A 15,133-nucleotide genomic window follows, 5' to 3' on the forward strand; every position below is an offset into this window, starting at 1 on the left:
AAGGCAGGCGGCGGGGCGGCAGCGCGCATGCGCGGAGCGGGGTGCGCGCAAGCCGGGCGCCTCCGCCGTTGTTTTTTCCCGCCATGGGCGCTGCGGCCGTTGGGGTGCGGGTCCTGAGGGGGTCCGGCCGCCCCGTCCTGCGGGTGGGCTGGGGCGGTGGCTGTCGGCGATTCTGGACGCTGCCAGGGGGATCCGCCGCCGCTTCTCCCCCCGCCGGTGCTTCCTCAGGTTCGGGCGCCCTGAGCCCCTTCGACCGGCGGCTGAAGCGGAAGCAGAAGAACTGGGCGGCGCTGCAGGCCGAGCCCGCCAAGTGCGACTACCTGCGGGAGGAGGTGGGGGCGGCGGCCGGCGGCCCGGGGCGGCCCCCTCGGCAAGGTGGGGGAGGCCTCAGCGAGGCGCGGAGAGCGGGGAGGAATCTGCCGGGGGCGTGGGCGCTGCCCCGCGCCCCTGACCGGCGGGCTTTCCCCCTAGGTCGGCGGCAGGGTAGCGGACAGGGTGTTTGATATCCTCAGGTAAGCCTCGCCGCGAGGGGAAGCGGGGCACGGCTCCCTGTCCCGCACAGTCTCCTGCAGCTGCAGGGTCGCGGTCAGGGGACGGGACCCTCGGGAGGAAGGGCGGGCTTGCGAGCGCCTTGCTCGCCGCTTTCTGTCAGGAGGGCGCTCGATGTGTTTAGTTCGAAAAGACGTTTGGAAACGAGCGGACAAGACTTAATATAGGCTAAAACTTAAAATAGTTTAAGTCTTGCTTACATTTTATATTGCTAAACTTATTCTTTAGGACATTTCCTCTTGCTTTGGATCTTGGCTCCGGAAGAGGTTACATAGCTCAACATTTAACCAAGGTACTGTCTCTTCATACTTAAAAGTGTTTAAAATAACTACATGTCTATCCTTCTCTTTTCAAATAGGGCTCTATTGTAACGTAAAACAATACTCTGAATCTTGATGAGGTAACTCCTTTTTTTTTTTTTCTTTTTCCTCTCATATCTGTAGCTACAGTCTGAAGGTGTGCGTTGTGCAGGCTGTTGCTCTATATTTATTGTCACCGAAGGCTAGACAGACAGTAGCGCAAGGGAAGCTATCTGTTGTATGCCAGTTAACCTTCAGTCTTGAGTAGGGAGATGCATTTTTTTCGATCAGTCTTTGTTGGACGCACTTAGTTGTTAAAGAGAAGTATCACTATGGAGACTTCTAAATGGGGAACAGTTTACCACTCGTGAACTGTGCTGTAAGTAAAGGTGCTTCATTGGCTGTTAATCTGTCCTTTATATCTGACTGAACCTGTACCTAAAAACACAAAATGTGTTTTCTGTTACTACTTTACCTCAGCTATTCTACCTGGGAGCAATTACTAAGTATTACGCTGGGGGGGCGGGAATGCTTTCTGCTTTATGTAAAGTTTTATCAAGTGTTAAAAAGATTCCTTCTGACTTGTTATAAATATGTGTAAGCGATCCAAAAAATGACTAACATCAACATGTAAAACAACTTAAGTATTTGATAGACTTCTTAAATTTATTTCAGGAAACCATTGAAAAACTTATTCAAGTTGATATTGCAGAGAATGCTTTAGTAAGTAGCTTTCTGAATGCTAATGTGCCTCAATTCCATAATACGGGAAAGCAAAAGAAGGGAGTTTCTGATGTTGTTTTTCTTCTAACCCAACGTTAGAAAAATGCTGTAGAATCTGAAATCCCTACGGTCAGTGTTGTAGCTGATGAGGAATTCCTTCCTTTCAAAGAAGACACATTTGATCTTGTTGTTAGCAGCTTAAGGTATGCATTAATCACTTATTTACATTTTATTTTTTGGTTGAAGATGTTAAATAATGTTCTTTTCAGAATAATTTTAAGAAAAATAAAAGAAAGATTAATAGTCCATTAAACAGCAATAATAAATGTACTTGCATAGTTAATGAGAGTATACATTAGTAAAAACTGCTGTGCTGGTGATTCTTACTGGTTTGTTTGTTTGTTTTCCTTCAAAACATGTACCTTCTATCTTTCCTGCATTTTGTCAAACTAGTCTCCAGGACTTGCATCTTCTCAACTTAAAAACAAACAAACAAACAAAAGCTATTTGTGTGAACTTTCATTTTTATTTAGTGTCACTTTTAGGCAGGCATTTCGGAACTTTTGCAGCTTGAGAAACTAGTTTGCTTTGGCTTCTGAAACAGATTTAGATAACGTAACAATTATTTCCATTCCCTAGATTGTATTTAATATGCGATTATAAAATGTATGCTTCTGTTATTTCAGTTTACATTGGGTGAATGACCTTCCTAAAGCTTTTAGAGAGGTAAGAAACCATTTTTTAATGCTGAAAATCAACACTTGCCATTGCTTGCATTCAGAGCACTCTGTATTTCCAGGTCTTCTTCAAATAAGAGACACAGAAATAGCTCATGTTGCACACAAGTATTTTTTGTAGTATTTTTGGCAGTTTGGGGAGCATCAGTTGATACTTCTACTAATTTACTGTCTCAAATCAATTTGGAATAAATAACCGTGAAACAACATGTTTGTATAACACTTTATAGTCTCAACAGCTGGGATCATGGTAACTAATGTAAACGGAGGCAATGTTATTGATTTTATTGTGTGTTAGCTCTTACTAGTTGTAGCACAAGAGTTTTCTAAATCTGACTTCCCCAGAACTGGTTTATGGAACTTGTATTATTTTTATGTGTCAGCTATTTATTTTGAAATACAACTTTAGTCAGATAAAGGCTATTTGATTTTTAAATGAAGCAAATACTTGTTAAGGACAGAAAACTGAAACTGTTACTGAAAAAATGTGGGGTTTTTTTTATTATTATTTCGGCTCCTTCCTGCAGGTGAAAACTTTTTTCAGATCAGCTAACTTGGGAGCAAAAGCAATGAATATTTTAACCAGTTTGCTGGTTTTTCGTTTATTTCAAATTGGTCAATCGTTACAGTTCTATTCTATCACCTGTTGGTATGAATAGGAGTACCCTGCTATTATGGAAAGAATAAAAACAGAAATCGGAATGCCTTCAGTACTTTTTTTAAAAAAAAAAAAAAAAAGCTTGGAAAGAAATATATCATTTTCTGTGGAATTTAAGTGTTCTCTGGAGCGTCAAATATTTTTACCTCCACAGTAAAAATAGCTGACACATTATCCCACAAAGGGGAGGGAATTGGGGTTCTTAGCCAGCTTTCATCATGAATGCTCATTTCCTGCTCTGGGACCACTGGCTTTAACTAATGGAAACTGCCTTCAGCTGCTTAAATTTCTTACCTGTCAGTTGAAGGCTTCTTTATTAGCATAGAAAAGGTAGCTTGATTAATACGTAATTAATACCAGTTTAAAAGATTTTTTTGTTTCAAATCAATAAGGTAAACTGTTTGCAGATTTTGCCGTCTCGTTAGCCTGATTATGTAATATGGCTCTTCTGGATATCTAAACCAGGGATCATTGCCAGTTCTTAAGGACAAAAGAAAGTATGAATTTGTTGCCCCTCAGTAGGAAGGGGGCTAGGACTTACTAGACAAGAAAGCAGCCTGTCAACCTTGGCATTTGAGTCACGATATTGCTGTTCCGGCTAGTTAAAAATAAGTAGGTGTAGACACAGTAAGAATTGCAGTACTCTGTTGTGCGTTCAGAAGTGCAAAGATCACCACTAGAAAGTAAGGCCTCTGTTTCTCTTAAATCAAGCCATTAAAAAGTGTTTTTGCTGCACTCATCTGAGAAACTAAAAGTAAGAGGGAGCTATCTTAATCTACCTTATTTTCCAAAGTAAATTAATTGAGGATATTGTTTTAGGAGTATCCCACAGAAAATAGTTCTACCCTAGGTTTCCATGGCACATTTTGTGGTTCCTGACTGTAAGTGTAATTTCTGGGGATTCACTCTTTCTTAAGAACAAATAGTCTCTTTTCAGACAGCTTATTTATCTTGCAGCGCTACCAAAAGCTTTTGCGCAGCTTGCCTTGTGGAATACAGTCAATATTAAAAACCTGTTACAACTGTTGTAACAATGGCTTTTAAGTTCATTTGAAAAAAAAAAAGTCCTAAGAACTTCTTAGTTACATAGGCTTAATATCAGAAAACATTAATTTATGTTTTTTCTGTGTTCTAGATTCACCGGGTTCTTAAGCCAGATGGAGTATTCATTGGTGCAATGTTTGGGGGAGACACTCTGTATGAGCTTCGCTGCTCTTTGCAGCTCGCAGAATTGGAGAGGGAAGGGGGATTTTCTCCTCATGTATCACCGTTCACTGCTGTCTCTGATTTGGGACATCTGCTGTCAAGAGCTGGCTTTAACACCCTGACTGTGGTAATTATAAATAAGAGAACAATTAGACAGAACAATCCAGAACATCAGAGCTGCTGGTATATAAAAAATACTAGTTGCGAATGTATAAGTAATGTACCGCTTCCTTCTGCGTGTCGTGTACCTTGCTGAATAAGTTTCTGAAATAGCCTGGACTGCCTCTGTTCTTGGCTTCACTGTGATTAATGAAACCAACTGAAGTGTATCTTTGGCCAGCAGCCCAGTAGAATTTGGATGGTCATCTTGGAGAAATGTCAGAGTATGTTAGACCTGCTTGAAAAAACTTTAGACACTCTTGCACTTTCTTCTAAAACCAAGAAGAAAATAATGGCATTTCAATTAAAATTTGATTGCATTTGGGCTACTAAACAAAACTTTTTAGAAATGTTAAGACAGTATATTCTTCTGAGAAATACACAGTTTGAACAGAAGTGGCAGATGAATAGTCCGTTAGCAGCTCTAGCATAAGTCTCGCATAATGCTACTGTTTTAGCTTGATATGCTCTAAAACTAAGCTCAATTCTTTTAGGATACTGATGAAATTCAGGTCAACTACCCAGGATTGTTTGAGGTTATGGAAGACTTGCAAGGCAAGTATATACTTTATGGAAACATAAATGTTTTCTTTATCAATAATGCAGACACAGAAGAGTTTCACTGTGTTTCTTAACTCCGAATCACAGAATAGTTTGGGTTGGAAGGGACCTTTAAAGGTCGTCTAGTCCAACCCCCCTGCAATGAGCAAGGACCTCTTCAACTAGGTCAGGTTGCTCAGAGCCCCATCCAGCCTGACCTTGAATGTTTTCAGGGATGGGGCATCTACCACCTCTCGGGGCAACCTGTGCCAGTGTTTCACCACCCTCATTGTAAAAAAATTATTCCTTTAAAAAAAAAAAAAAAAAGCTTATTGTAACAGTGGAAGCATTACTTTTTTCCTGATCTCTAGTGAGGCAGGAGACTACGCCTGTCAGCGGATTCATGTTGGGAAGCGGAAGTCAAAGATTTGCTACTTCGTGGTCTGCTATGAATTTTGTGCTTCCCTTGTATTCCCATTCTTTGTGAGCCTGTTCAGTGGAAGCTGCTGAAAAGCCCTGAAAGGGAGACAGAAGCATATATCCCGTGTACTAACTTTTCCTCTGAGCCTCCCTAATTATCAGGAGATTCGGGAAATTGCTTTGGAATGAGAATAAATAGGCCCTCAAATTGGAGTCTGTTGAACGCAAAAAATAATGGAGGTGCTTAACAATCGAGTTAGTAATTGAGTAATCCATGCATTTGTCATGGATTGTAAAGTAGTTATTCATATGCAGTCAGTTGTTACTTACAGAGCAATTTAGGGCATCTTCTTACTCCAGATCAGCTGCTGTTGTTTACAGTAATTCCTTAATGAAAACAAAACTTGAATTCTCTGCAGAAACGTTCAGATGCAGTAAGTGATTAAAGAGATGAGAATTATGGTTATTTTATTTCTTATTAAAAATCTCTTGGGATAGTAATTTTAATGCTTATCTGTTTAAAAAAAAATACGTACAAGTGGTGTGTCTGAATAAACACTTTGTACTTGTGCTTAAAATAAATTATATTAGAAAACCTAAATATTTGAAGACTCAGGCTGAAGAAGTAATAATTTGAAATCATTCCTAGCAATACAAGCTCTAAATTGCAAAGCATTGGCATTAAAAGGCTTGGATTCTTGTAGGTAAGAAACTCACCTAATTATTGGCGGTGTGTTGTTCTCTCTTACAGTGAGATTCAGAGGATTCTATACTTACTCTGGTTTAGTAGAAGTCTGTCGTTAGTGCATGACATTTAACTCATGGCATATGCTATATCTTCTTTTTCTTAAAGCTAAAACATATTTTTAGGTATGGGGGAGAGTAATTGCTCCTGGAATAGAAAACCCCTGCTACACAGGGACACAATGTTGGCAGCTGCTGCAATATACCGAGGTGAGTATTTGAGAGGTAATGAGTTAATCTGAAATGACTTTAAGAACATATTTTCTATGTCTTTTTCTCTGACCTCTGTAAAACAAAACAAAAAAAACCACGCACAAAAAGCCCCCACCATCATTTTGGAATAGAACAAAGTACTGTTATCGTACAGATATTTTTAACCTTAAGTATAATGACAGGATTTGAACCATGTTGATGCACCCAGTATGAGATATTTTTATTGTCCCAAATCTTTCACCAAGAGTCATTATGATGAATATGTCATACTTACTTCTAATGTTCTTAGAACTGACGTTCTGTGTACCGTTTTTTTCTCTCCCTTCCTGCCCTGACAGAAATGTACGGAAATAGCGATGGCTCAGTACCTGCCACGTTTCAGATCTACTACATGATTGGCTGGAAATTCCATGAATCACAGGTAATGTGAAGCTGAACTATTTTCTGTTGGAAGGTACTTTTGAAATTATTGATGCTTTAAAAGCTTGTTACAAAATATTTTAACTTAGAAATAGCTGTATATATTTTTTTTTTTCTTCTGTTTTTTCTTAGGCAAGACCAGCCCAGAGAGGTTCTGCAACAGTTTCATTTGGAGATCTGGCAAAAATAGATGGACTTCTTTCAAGAGGAAAAAAATAGCTCTTCATCAGAAATAATAGTTGTCTTGAAGCTTCTATAAAACTTCTCCTTGCAGATAGTCTTCACTTGTGTTTATTTTGTGATGATATTCTGAAAAGATAATAATCTGCACACAGAGTTTTTTGGGTTTTTATACTGCTTGTGCTACAACATTAGCTGTGTAAAATGGTGTTCATTTTTTGTTTCTAGAGAAATATTTGAGCAGTATTCCAAGTGAATACATGCTCTCCCAACTTTTGAGTAAGTTACTATTCTCAAATGTAATGCCTCTTCCAGCATTTCAGTATCACGGACTGCTCCAGGTATGACTTGCAAGTCTCGAGTGTATGTCACCCTGCATTATTTTTTAATTATTCCTAAAGGATGGTAGATCATAATAAAGAATAGTGCTTGGTGGCAAGTGTATTTATAAGACATCCTATAACAGAAAATACCAGCAAATACACAGATCTAAATTATTATGGTTTTTGTGGGTTGGAAACTATGGGTAAAAGTTTCTGTGAGTTTATTGTTTGAAATTTGAATGTTTGACTTGGATATAAGGAAGTGGTTAAGTAAGTTCTGTATTATGAAAGTATCTCGGGTTGCTCCCTTTCACCTACAGCCCTCAAATTCAATTACTTTTCCTTCCACCCCCAAAGCTAGAAATGTTTCTGAACACGACTAGTAGAGCTCAGCCATAAAGAAAGCTGGATGCTTTGTTGTAGCTCTAACAGAATGTATGTATCATGATTTGACTTAATTTACTGAAAGGAGTAGCAAGCAGAAGAGTCACCTAGCGCTCAGATGGATGTGTACATTTCAAATTAGTCAATTAGCTTAGAATTGGCATTCTCTGGAGTTCGTATTCTTCTGCAGTCCCATGGCTCTTTTTTACCTGTTCTTTTATCTCAAAGCATTTGAAAAATTAAAGGTGATACTTGATCTAAATATTAGTTAAAAATTACTCTGACATGTTACTTTATGCTTTTCTACTATCACAGACTGAAAAGCATGAAGTATGCTTTTTCTTCTTAGCTGTGGCATGGAGCTATGACTTTTCCTGTATATAACTGCATTACCAGACATTGATATTAGTTACAAATATGGCCCATTAACCTGAGGTGTTTAGAAAAAAAATCTACCCAGAGATTTCACTTGATTGTAGTACTGATAGAGAATGGTAGAAACGAAAAGCATGAAAAATATATAATCAGGTATACCGTTCAATCAGTTTTGTCGTTGTATCTAGGTGCTGTATCAGTACTGGTGAAACAAAAGCTTCTCTGGGCTTGTTTTAGGATTATCCAGCAGGTGGAGTTTGACAGAATGGTGTGGCACAGACCAAATAGGCAAGGTAGGCAGAAGCCTTCGTATTCTGTCAAGGATTACTGAATTATGATTCAAAGACTAATACAGATATTAAAGTTACCTCCTACTGCTTAACAGTGTTCAGTTTTCAAAATAACAGAAATGGTCTTTAGAAAGAAACTATTCATGTAGTATTCAGCTGGCTAGAAGATCAATTTAATGGGGCTAATTTGGGGGTTTATTCTATCTACCAGGCTTTGACTTCGAATAAGAAATCGGCAGAGAATGTACAAACCATCACGATAAGGAGGGTAGGAATATTCTGTCCTGCTTTTGCCTCCAAGCCTAATCCATAACGATTCAAGGGGAATGAATTCATCTTTCCTTTTCCTTAGAAAAGAACAGTAACCCTCCTGGATAAAGGGGGAGAGGCTGAAAGGTTAAGACTAAATCTAAAACAAGAGCTTGTTTTTCTGAAAGCCTCTTTTTTTTTTTTTTTTTTTAATAATACTTCAATGGACTTAATACAAGATACTGCATCTCTACAAATCTTCTCTGGCTTAAAAAAAATTCACTTATTTCAAGGGGAAACTCTCCAGTTTCCAAGATGTAGGTTTCTCTGAACTTATGCATCAAATGACTAACTTTCTGCATTTTTGCTTCAGTAGGTTAATATCCAGTCACTCGAGCTGGTGGTTGTGACTCAGATGTGTTAAGGGAATGAGGAGGTGGAATGTGCTGGGTAAATGTTAATGGGAGAAGTGCTCCTACTGTGCTTGTTTGAAGCACTCAGTTAAGTTACAGAGAAAAGGAAGGATTTCCAGTTCTTTGATTCCATATTCCACAGATGGAATATGTAAACAGTAAAGGGGGTAAGAATGTGGTTTGGTAATGGAGAAATGTACCTTCTGAACAGGGAGAAATAGAAGAGTAGTTTTCTTCCTAGCACTTGGGGGAAAGAAAAGTTTAGATATTCCGTTAACTTGGAAAAGGGCTGGGGGGAAGTAGAAGTGAGGAGTAATAAATATGGCGTTGGAGCAGTGTAGGGTGGAATTAGGGGGCGCGCAACTGACAGCAATAAGGTGTTCATTTCCCTGGCTGGCTGCATTTGAATAACTGCCTTTTATGTATCTTTTTAAGTGTAATTATTTTTTTCTGTAGTATTTCGTCTTGGAATTCTAGGTTACTCTGGTTTCCACTAGTCACTTTCTTTGTATGGGACTTGAATGGATAGCTTTGAAAACAGTTAGTTTACTATGAACAGATGTTTTTGTCACATAAGGCTCTGTTATATTTTAATTCTCATTTTCAGAGTTAAGTCGCTATGGCTTTCTAAAATTGTAATGAAGAGGAATGTGGTTGCCAGTTGCTAGTCTAGAAATTATTTTAAACTCTAAGTGCATGTTAAAAATCAGCTTCTGCAGAGTAAGTAACTTCTAAAAAGTAGTTGCTAAGGTGACATAATGTCTCTTGTAAGCTTAGTTAGTTTTAAAAATCTTTATGCATAATGCAGAACGTTTTTCTCCTGATTACAGAACAATGGAAAAAAGAATTCTGGAAGATAATTATTTTGACTAATCAAAAGTTAGGAGCCCATAAATAAAAAAAAAAAAAAATTTAGAAGAAGCACGTTTACACTTCATGAACATCAGTATTTTTGAGCCTCAGAAAGGTTCTGAAGGTCTGAGTCACAGATCAGTGAGCATGCTTGCTCAGTGTCTTTGATTAGAAGATCTGTCAATGTATAGTTTTATGCAAGCCTACTTAGGATATGGGGATGATAATGAGGCCCTACACTTTGTAACCCAGGCATTAGATTTTGCAGGTCTTATGCTTTCAAAAGACTCTGAGAATTTGTGAAGTTGAAACATGGGGAAGGATTCTTGATTACCTCTAATTTATAAAAATGTCATCAGCAGAAGTAGAGAAGTGAACCATACAAAATTAAATTTAACTGTTTTTTTTTTACTCTGCTTAAAAAAGAAATAAATATGAATGACACTTTTTTTACAATATTTTCTAGAAGTGAGCTAAAACTAAACTTTGTCAGTTGCAGGGGGAGAAACACACCAATCATATGGTGTTTAATTGGAATTTCCTGATGCAGAGATCTGATCTAGTGAATTAAATTCATTAGAGCATCCTGTTCAAGAAGCCACATTAAGAAAGGCAGCATGTATGTTAAACCTTTTGAATTTTCATTTGTCTAACCCAAGAACTTAATATCCACTTTTCAAAGACATGATCTATTTTGGTCCAGGATTTAGAGCCATTATTTTGGGGGAGTACAGTTATTGTAGTAGTTTGATTGGAATCAGTCTGAGTACTGAAGCAAATGTGACCTGTATAGCTAGTTGGTTGATTTCCTGAATATCTTAGGTGCCCTCGGGTGAAAGAAAAGTAAAAAGATAATAAAAGGAAAAGAAAAACCTGAGACAGTTAAGTGTTAGCCAAAGGCTGCATACTGATGTGAAGTAGAAAACACTGAAGAGAGTGCATGTGCTTGTTGTAGGGGAAAACTACTCATGGCTTAAATCAAGTTAGAATTAAAGTGGTTTGTTGATTTATTAATAGCTTGTAATTGACTGCTAGTCCGTGAACTCTACATGCAGGATTAATAGCAGCAATATAACAGATAAATGACTGTACTAGACCCTTCCAAAACCTTAGTAAACACCTTCAGATGTCTAAACACCCTTCTACAGCAATCCCCCCACAAGTTTGCAGTTACATGCTCACCTCTATCCCTTTAACAGGAGGTTTGGGTTGTAAGAGCCCACCCTCCTAGGAGTACGTTACCTGATACACGTCCTACGAGGCATGGATGCTGTAGCTGCATGCTTACCTGTGCTGTTCCCTATGCTCCGCTGATCCACCCACCTGTTGGGACAGCACCCCACAAGGTGATGTGCAGGCACCCCAGCAGTGGTCAGTGCTTGTTGCACCCTGTCCTGTCAGCCCACTGGCAGGCACGCGGGCTACACCTCGCTGGGGAGGGTGCTCCCTCAGGCCTCAACAGAGCTTGAGATGCCAGGAGGGCATCTCCTCAGGGTCAGACCAGGTTTTGACTGCTTCTCTCTTCTCACTGTTAGAAATGTTAGTGCCTTTTATACTTGATTTTAAGCTCACTCTTCTTTTTTCCCCAGCCAAAGTCTCTTGGTAGCTCCCTGGTCACTGTTTAATGTGGCTGATGGTTGTCTTCATTTTCAGCCTTACCAGATTTTGGATATTCTGTTCATACACATTGCACTCGTATTTCTGTCTTAGCAGGTGATGTTGTCGAGGCTTTTCTGCCAGGAGGAGGCCATGTGGATTTCCCCCATGACTTGGAGCTGTTTCTTGGGGTATGAGGTGCATTCATAAACTAAGAGACAAAGTCCTTCTCAGAAAAAGTGTTTCTGTTTGGAACCTTATGTTGGAGCAGTGATGATGAATACTGGGGAATCTTATTTGGCCTCAAAGTGTTCATGATAGGCCAGAATGTATCACGATATAGCAGCTTTCTAATGATAATGTGTAAAATAAGGAGGCTTCATTTTTACCACACTAATGAACCCCAATTCATGCATTTGTTTTTCTGCATTCTGTAGGGATTCCTTACACCTTGTAGAAGTAGAAGTGTAACTTGATGTTGGGATCTGCACGTTATGTGTGACTTCTGATCATTGACCTATTCTTTTAATATTGCACCGAGTTTGTGTGAGTACACTAAGAAAACAAAGAATAAAACTACCCCTGTGAATAAATGTATTTACCATGAAAATGTCCATACTTCTGATCAAATGCAATTTCTGGTTTCATAGATGACAAAACTACAGGGACAGAAACGCGTTGGATACATTTCTGCTGTTATATAATACCACCTTTTTAGCCAAATGAACAGCCTAAAAAAAGTGACTATTTTACTTAGTACATACGTTAATTTAAATGGCTTGAAGTTATAATCTTAAACTTTTTACTTCTAAGGTGAAGTACCCTAATATTGAGAAATTACTTATTCTGTGGAAGTACTATCCAAAATGAACAGTTTACTAAGGGAGTCTAACGGGTAACAGGTCTAATAAATAGTAACTTCAAATTTCTGTTGATACTGAATTGTTGTACTCTGCTTTCTCCCTGAGCTGAGCCACTGATGGATGTACGTAATGCCCCCTTTTTAGGTCCTCTATCATCTCATCTCTACAAAGTATATACTGCTTTAGCATCTAGGTGGCAGGAGCATCCATTCTTACCAAAAGCTACTTAAGGGATATTAAGTCTCCCACTTCTTTTCTGCTATGTATTCTTTTTGTGAAGATCTATTAGTTTATTCTAGTTCTAGAATTATTCACTGCTTTAATGTGATGGAGAACTTACTGGCATTTGATGCAGGACTCCTGATGTTATTTCTTAATATCGGAGTTGCTTTCACTTTTGTAATTAAAAATGTAATTCCCATCAAGTACCACTTTAGATTTGATGATTATATTCCCAGTCAGTATCTTTCCTGACTCAACAGCAGAATGCCCACTCTTACAGGAGTAATATTGCTGTTCTGAGGCAATGGCTGTAGCAAGGTTTAGTTGGTGAACTCATGCTGAACTTCATAGGTAGCCAGGTTCAAAATATAAACCAAAGTCATAGCTTAGTATCCACGTAACAGGCATTTGCATAGCATCCCATGCATGCCTGATTTTTTTTTTGCCTGTGAATTTCTTTAGTTACCTATATTGATTTCTGGAATTCCAAAAAATAGCAGAGATGTAGCCACTGCCAAGAGGTTTTGTTAGTCACATCTCCAAAAAAGCATTCCTTGGAATATTTTGCCTACAGGAGTCAGCTTAGAAGGCATTCTCAGGAGGAGCTGTGGTGCTGTCACAGCACTGTTCAGTCAACAGATGTAGAGCACTTGTTTGATGCATGGATGACTGATCTTCGATTACCACCTTTCAGGAAACAGACTAAAACATGTTTGAGCTTTCCAAGTAGTAACTTAGTGTTTTTTGTTTGTTTGTTTTTTCCCCTCCCTCTCTTGGCTCAGTGAATCTTTATTGTATGGAAAGTAGAACTTTGAACACTGAATGGATTGGGTGATTGCATCTATATTCAGGACATTTTACAGCATGGTGGCTGGTACTTTTTGGTAGCTGGGAGTTAATTATCCCTTATTCAGAAGATAGAATTAAATTTATAGCTTCCATAACTCTGTGGTTAGCTATCTCAAAGATATGGAATTAAAAGATAATAGTATGATTATTTATTGGCCTCCAAGACATGTTTGGAGTAGACTTAGTTGTTCCATTTTGGGAAAGGATTCAGGTGTATGAACCCAAAGGCTTCAAAAGTGCAGGGAAGTGTTTCCCTGCGGAGAGCTAGTATATCCTCACAAATGTAAAATTACTTTGTCTCTGCACTCCTTGCTGGTATTTTCTACTGGACAGCTTGGCTTTGTTTTACTAGCTTTCCTAGGTCTCTGAACAGTCACATAGAGACTGTGCATAATTTTAGAAATCTTAATCATGGAAGTCAGAATCCGTTAGCTGTAAAAGGATCTAAGAGTTAGATGTTACAGTACGGAGTACGGCAGCATGGAAATGCTTCTGTACACCTACCTTTTCAGATTCTGCTTTTGAGTATTGCTGAATAACTCACTCCATTTAACTGTACTGTAAATATTATTTGTTTTCTAGCAGTTAACCATCTTGAAAACACATCAACATGACTTAGTAAGTGTAACGCTTGAGATGAATTTACAAATTAATCTTGGCATAAGACAAATGTATTTTAACACTGCAGTTTGTATGCCTGCTCCCTGCATATTTATTTTCAACCTCCAGTTGATTAGCTGCTTTGTCTTGTGTACAGAAATGGCCTGTTTAATGCAGTGGGAAGTCGAGTAGAAGCCAGTGTTTCTTAATGGATGCTTAGAACAGGCACAGTCAGACATTTTAAATTAGTCTAACTAAGCAGTAATTCTAATTTATTTCTAAAGATAGAAGTATAACAACCCAATTACCTAGTTTCCTCACAGACTGTAATGAGTACAGTTAGCATAAAATTGGTCTATAAATTTAATAGGCAATTTCTTGTTGTGTGGACACTGAAAACACTAGCAAAAATGTGGCGAGCCATGTTAGAGTCTGTATAGTAACTTGCTCCCATTGGACGCTTTATTGACAAAATGCATTACTGTAAAATATCAATCAAATCTGTTCAGTATGAGGAGTTTTTAAAGTATTGGCTCAAACAGGGATGGCAGTAGAGTTCAGAGTTCCTTCAAGAGAAAAACTTCTTGTTTTTGTAGGGGTTAGCAGTAGGGTTTTTCCCCTTTTTAACATGCTATTATGACTATGTATTCAAACTTGTAACCGATGTCAGGATGTGGCTAGTATTAGGCCGGTTTTGTATGTGCAGCCTCATAAGAATAGTTGGATCAGTTCTAAATGTGGAATATACACATAAGATGATAAAGATTAAAAAAAAAATACATGTTAGTACTCTACTGAAAGGGGAAGGGGGTGCTGGAGTCCCACAGCTGTTACAGAGATTCTCAAACCATGATTCAGGCAGTGGCTGCTGCACACAGGTGCCAGCAGTTGTGCAGTTCCTGGGATGTAACCAGGTGTGGGGCACATCAGAATTTCTAGCTGATAGATCCAAAGGATGCTTTTCCCTCCCTCCTAGAGCTGATTTGTTTATGATGGGAATTCTCTTTGTGACCGTATTTTTCTCAGTTTTCTTTACTGTATTGTATGAAAACTTAGCTAAGTTGCAGTGACCTGCCAAGACCGAAGTGGTGAAAATTTCAGGCCATGAGAACACATACTTAGTAAAACATGAAGTTTCTTCTACTTTGCCTGTTCCCTAGAGAGTGAACAAACAAACAAACAAAATGCAAGGCTGGAAGAATAGAACCGAGTTTTTCAAAGTATGTTTTCATGATGGACTTCTGATTTCACCTCTCCTATGCAAGCATG

The 15,133-nt window shown here is 38.7% G+C and overlaps 1 protein-coding gene across 2 annotated transcripts; it reads left to right on the forward strand.

Annotated features, from left to right (window-relative positions):
* The first annotated feature begins 8 nt into the window (after positions 1–8).
* NDUFAF5 (NADH:ubiquinone oxidoreductase complex assembly factor 5) lies at positions 9–7,464 on the forward strand. Of its 2 annotated transcripts, XM_087774414.1 has the most exons (11): positions 9–332; positions 472–512; positions 778–841; positions 1,524–1,571; positions 1,671–1,774; positions 2,258–2,297; positions 4,102–4,299; positions 4,826–4,886; positions 6,162–6,245; positions 6,587–6,669; positions 6,801–7,464. In XM_087774414.1, the coding sequence occupies exons 1-11, from the start codon at positions 84–86 to the stop codon at positions 6,885–6,887; spliced, it is 1,059 nt and encodes a 352-aa protein (XP_087630540.1). In that variant the 5' UTR covers positions 9–83; the 3' UTR covers positions 6,888–7,464. The 2 variants fall into 2 exon arrangements, with proteins under 2 accessions (XP_087630540.1, XP_087630541.1); XM_087774415.1 differs by lacking the exon at positions 1,524–1,571.
* Positions 7,465–15,133: the final 7,669 nt, after the last annotated feature.

This window comes from Nipponia nippon, unplaced genomic scaffold, assembly GCF_047370975.1.
Source record: "Nipponia nippon isolate SJK-2023a ecotype South Korea unplaced genomic scaffold, ASM4737097v1 scaffold_4, whole genome shotgun sequence".
Taxonomy (NCBI): Eukaryota; Metazoa; Chordata; class Aves; order Pelecaniformes; family Threskiornithidae; genus Nipponia; species Nipponia nippon.

Coding starts and splice junctions, on each gene's coding strand:
- NDUFAF5 (XM_087774414.1), top strand. CDS start 84: ATGGGCGCTGCGGCCGTTGGGGTGCGGGTCCTGAGGGGGTCCGGCCGC. Junction 2,298..4,101: donor TTCCTAAAGCTTTTAGAGAG/GTAAGAAACCAT, acceptor TCTGTGTTCTAG/ATTCACCGGGTTCTTAAGCC. Junction 6,246..6,586: donor AGCTGCTGCAATATACCGAG/GTGAGTATTTGA, acceptor CTGCCCTGACAG/AAATGTACGGAAATAGCGAT.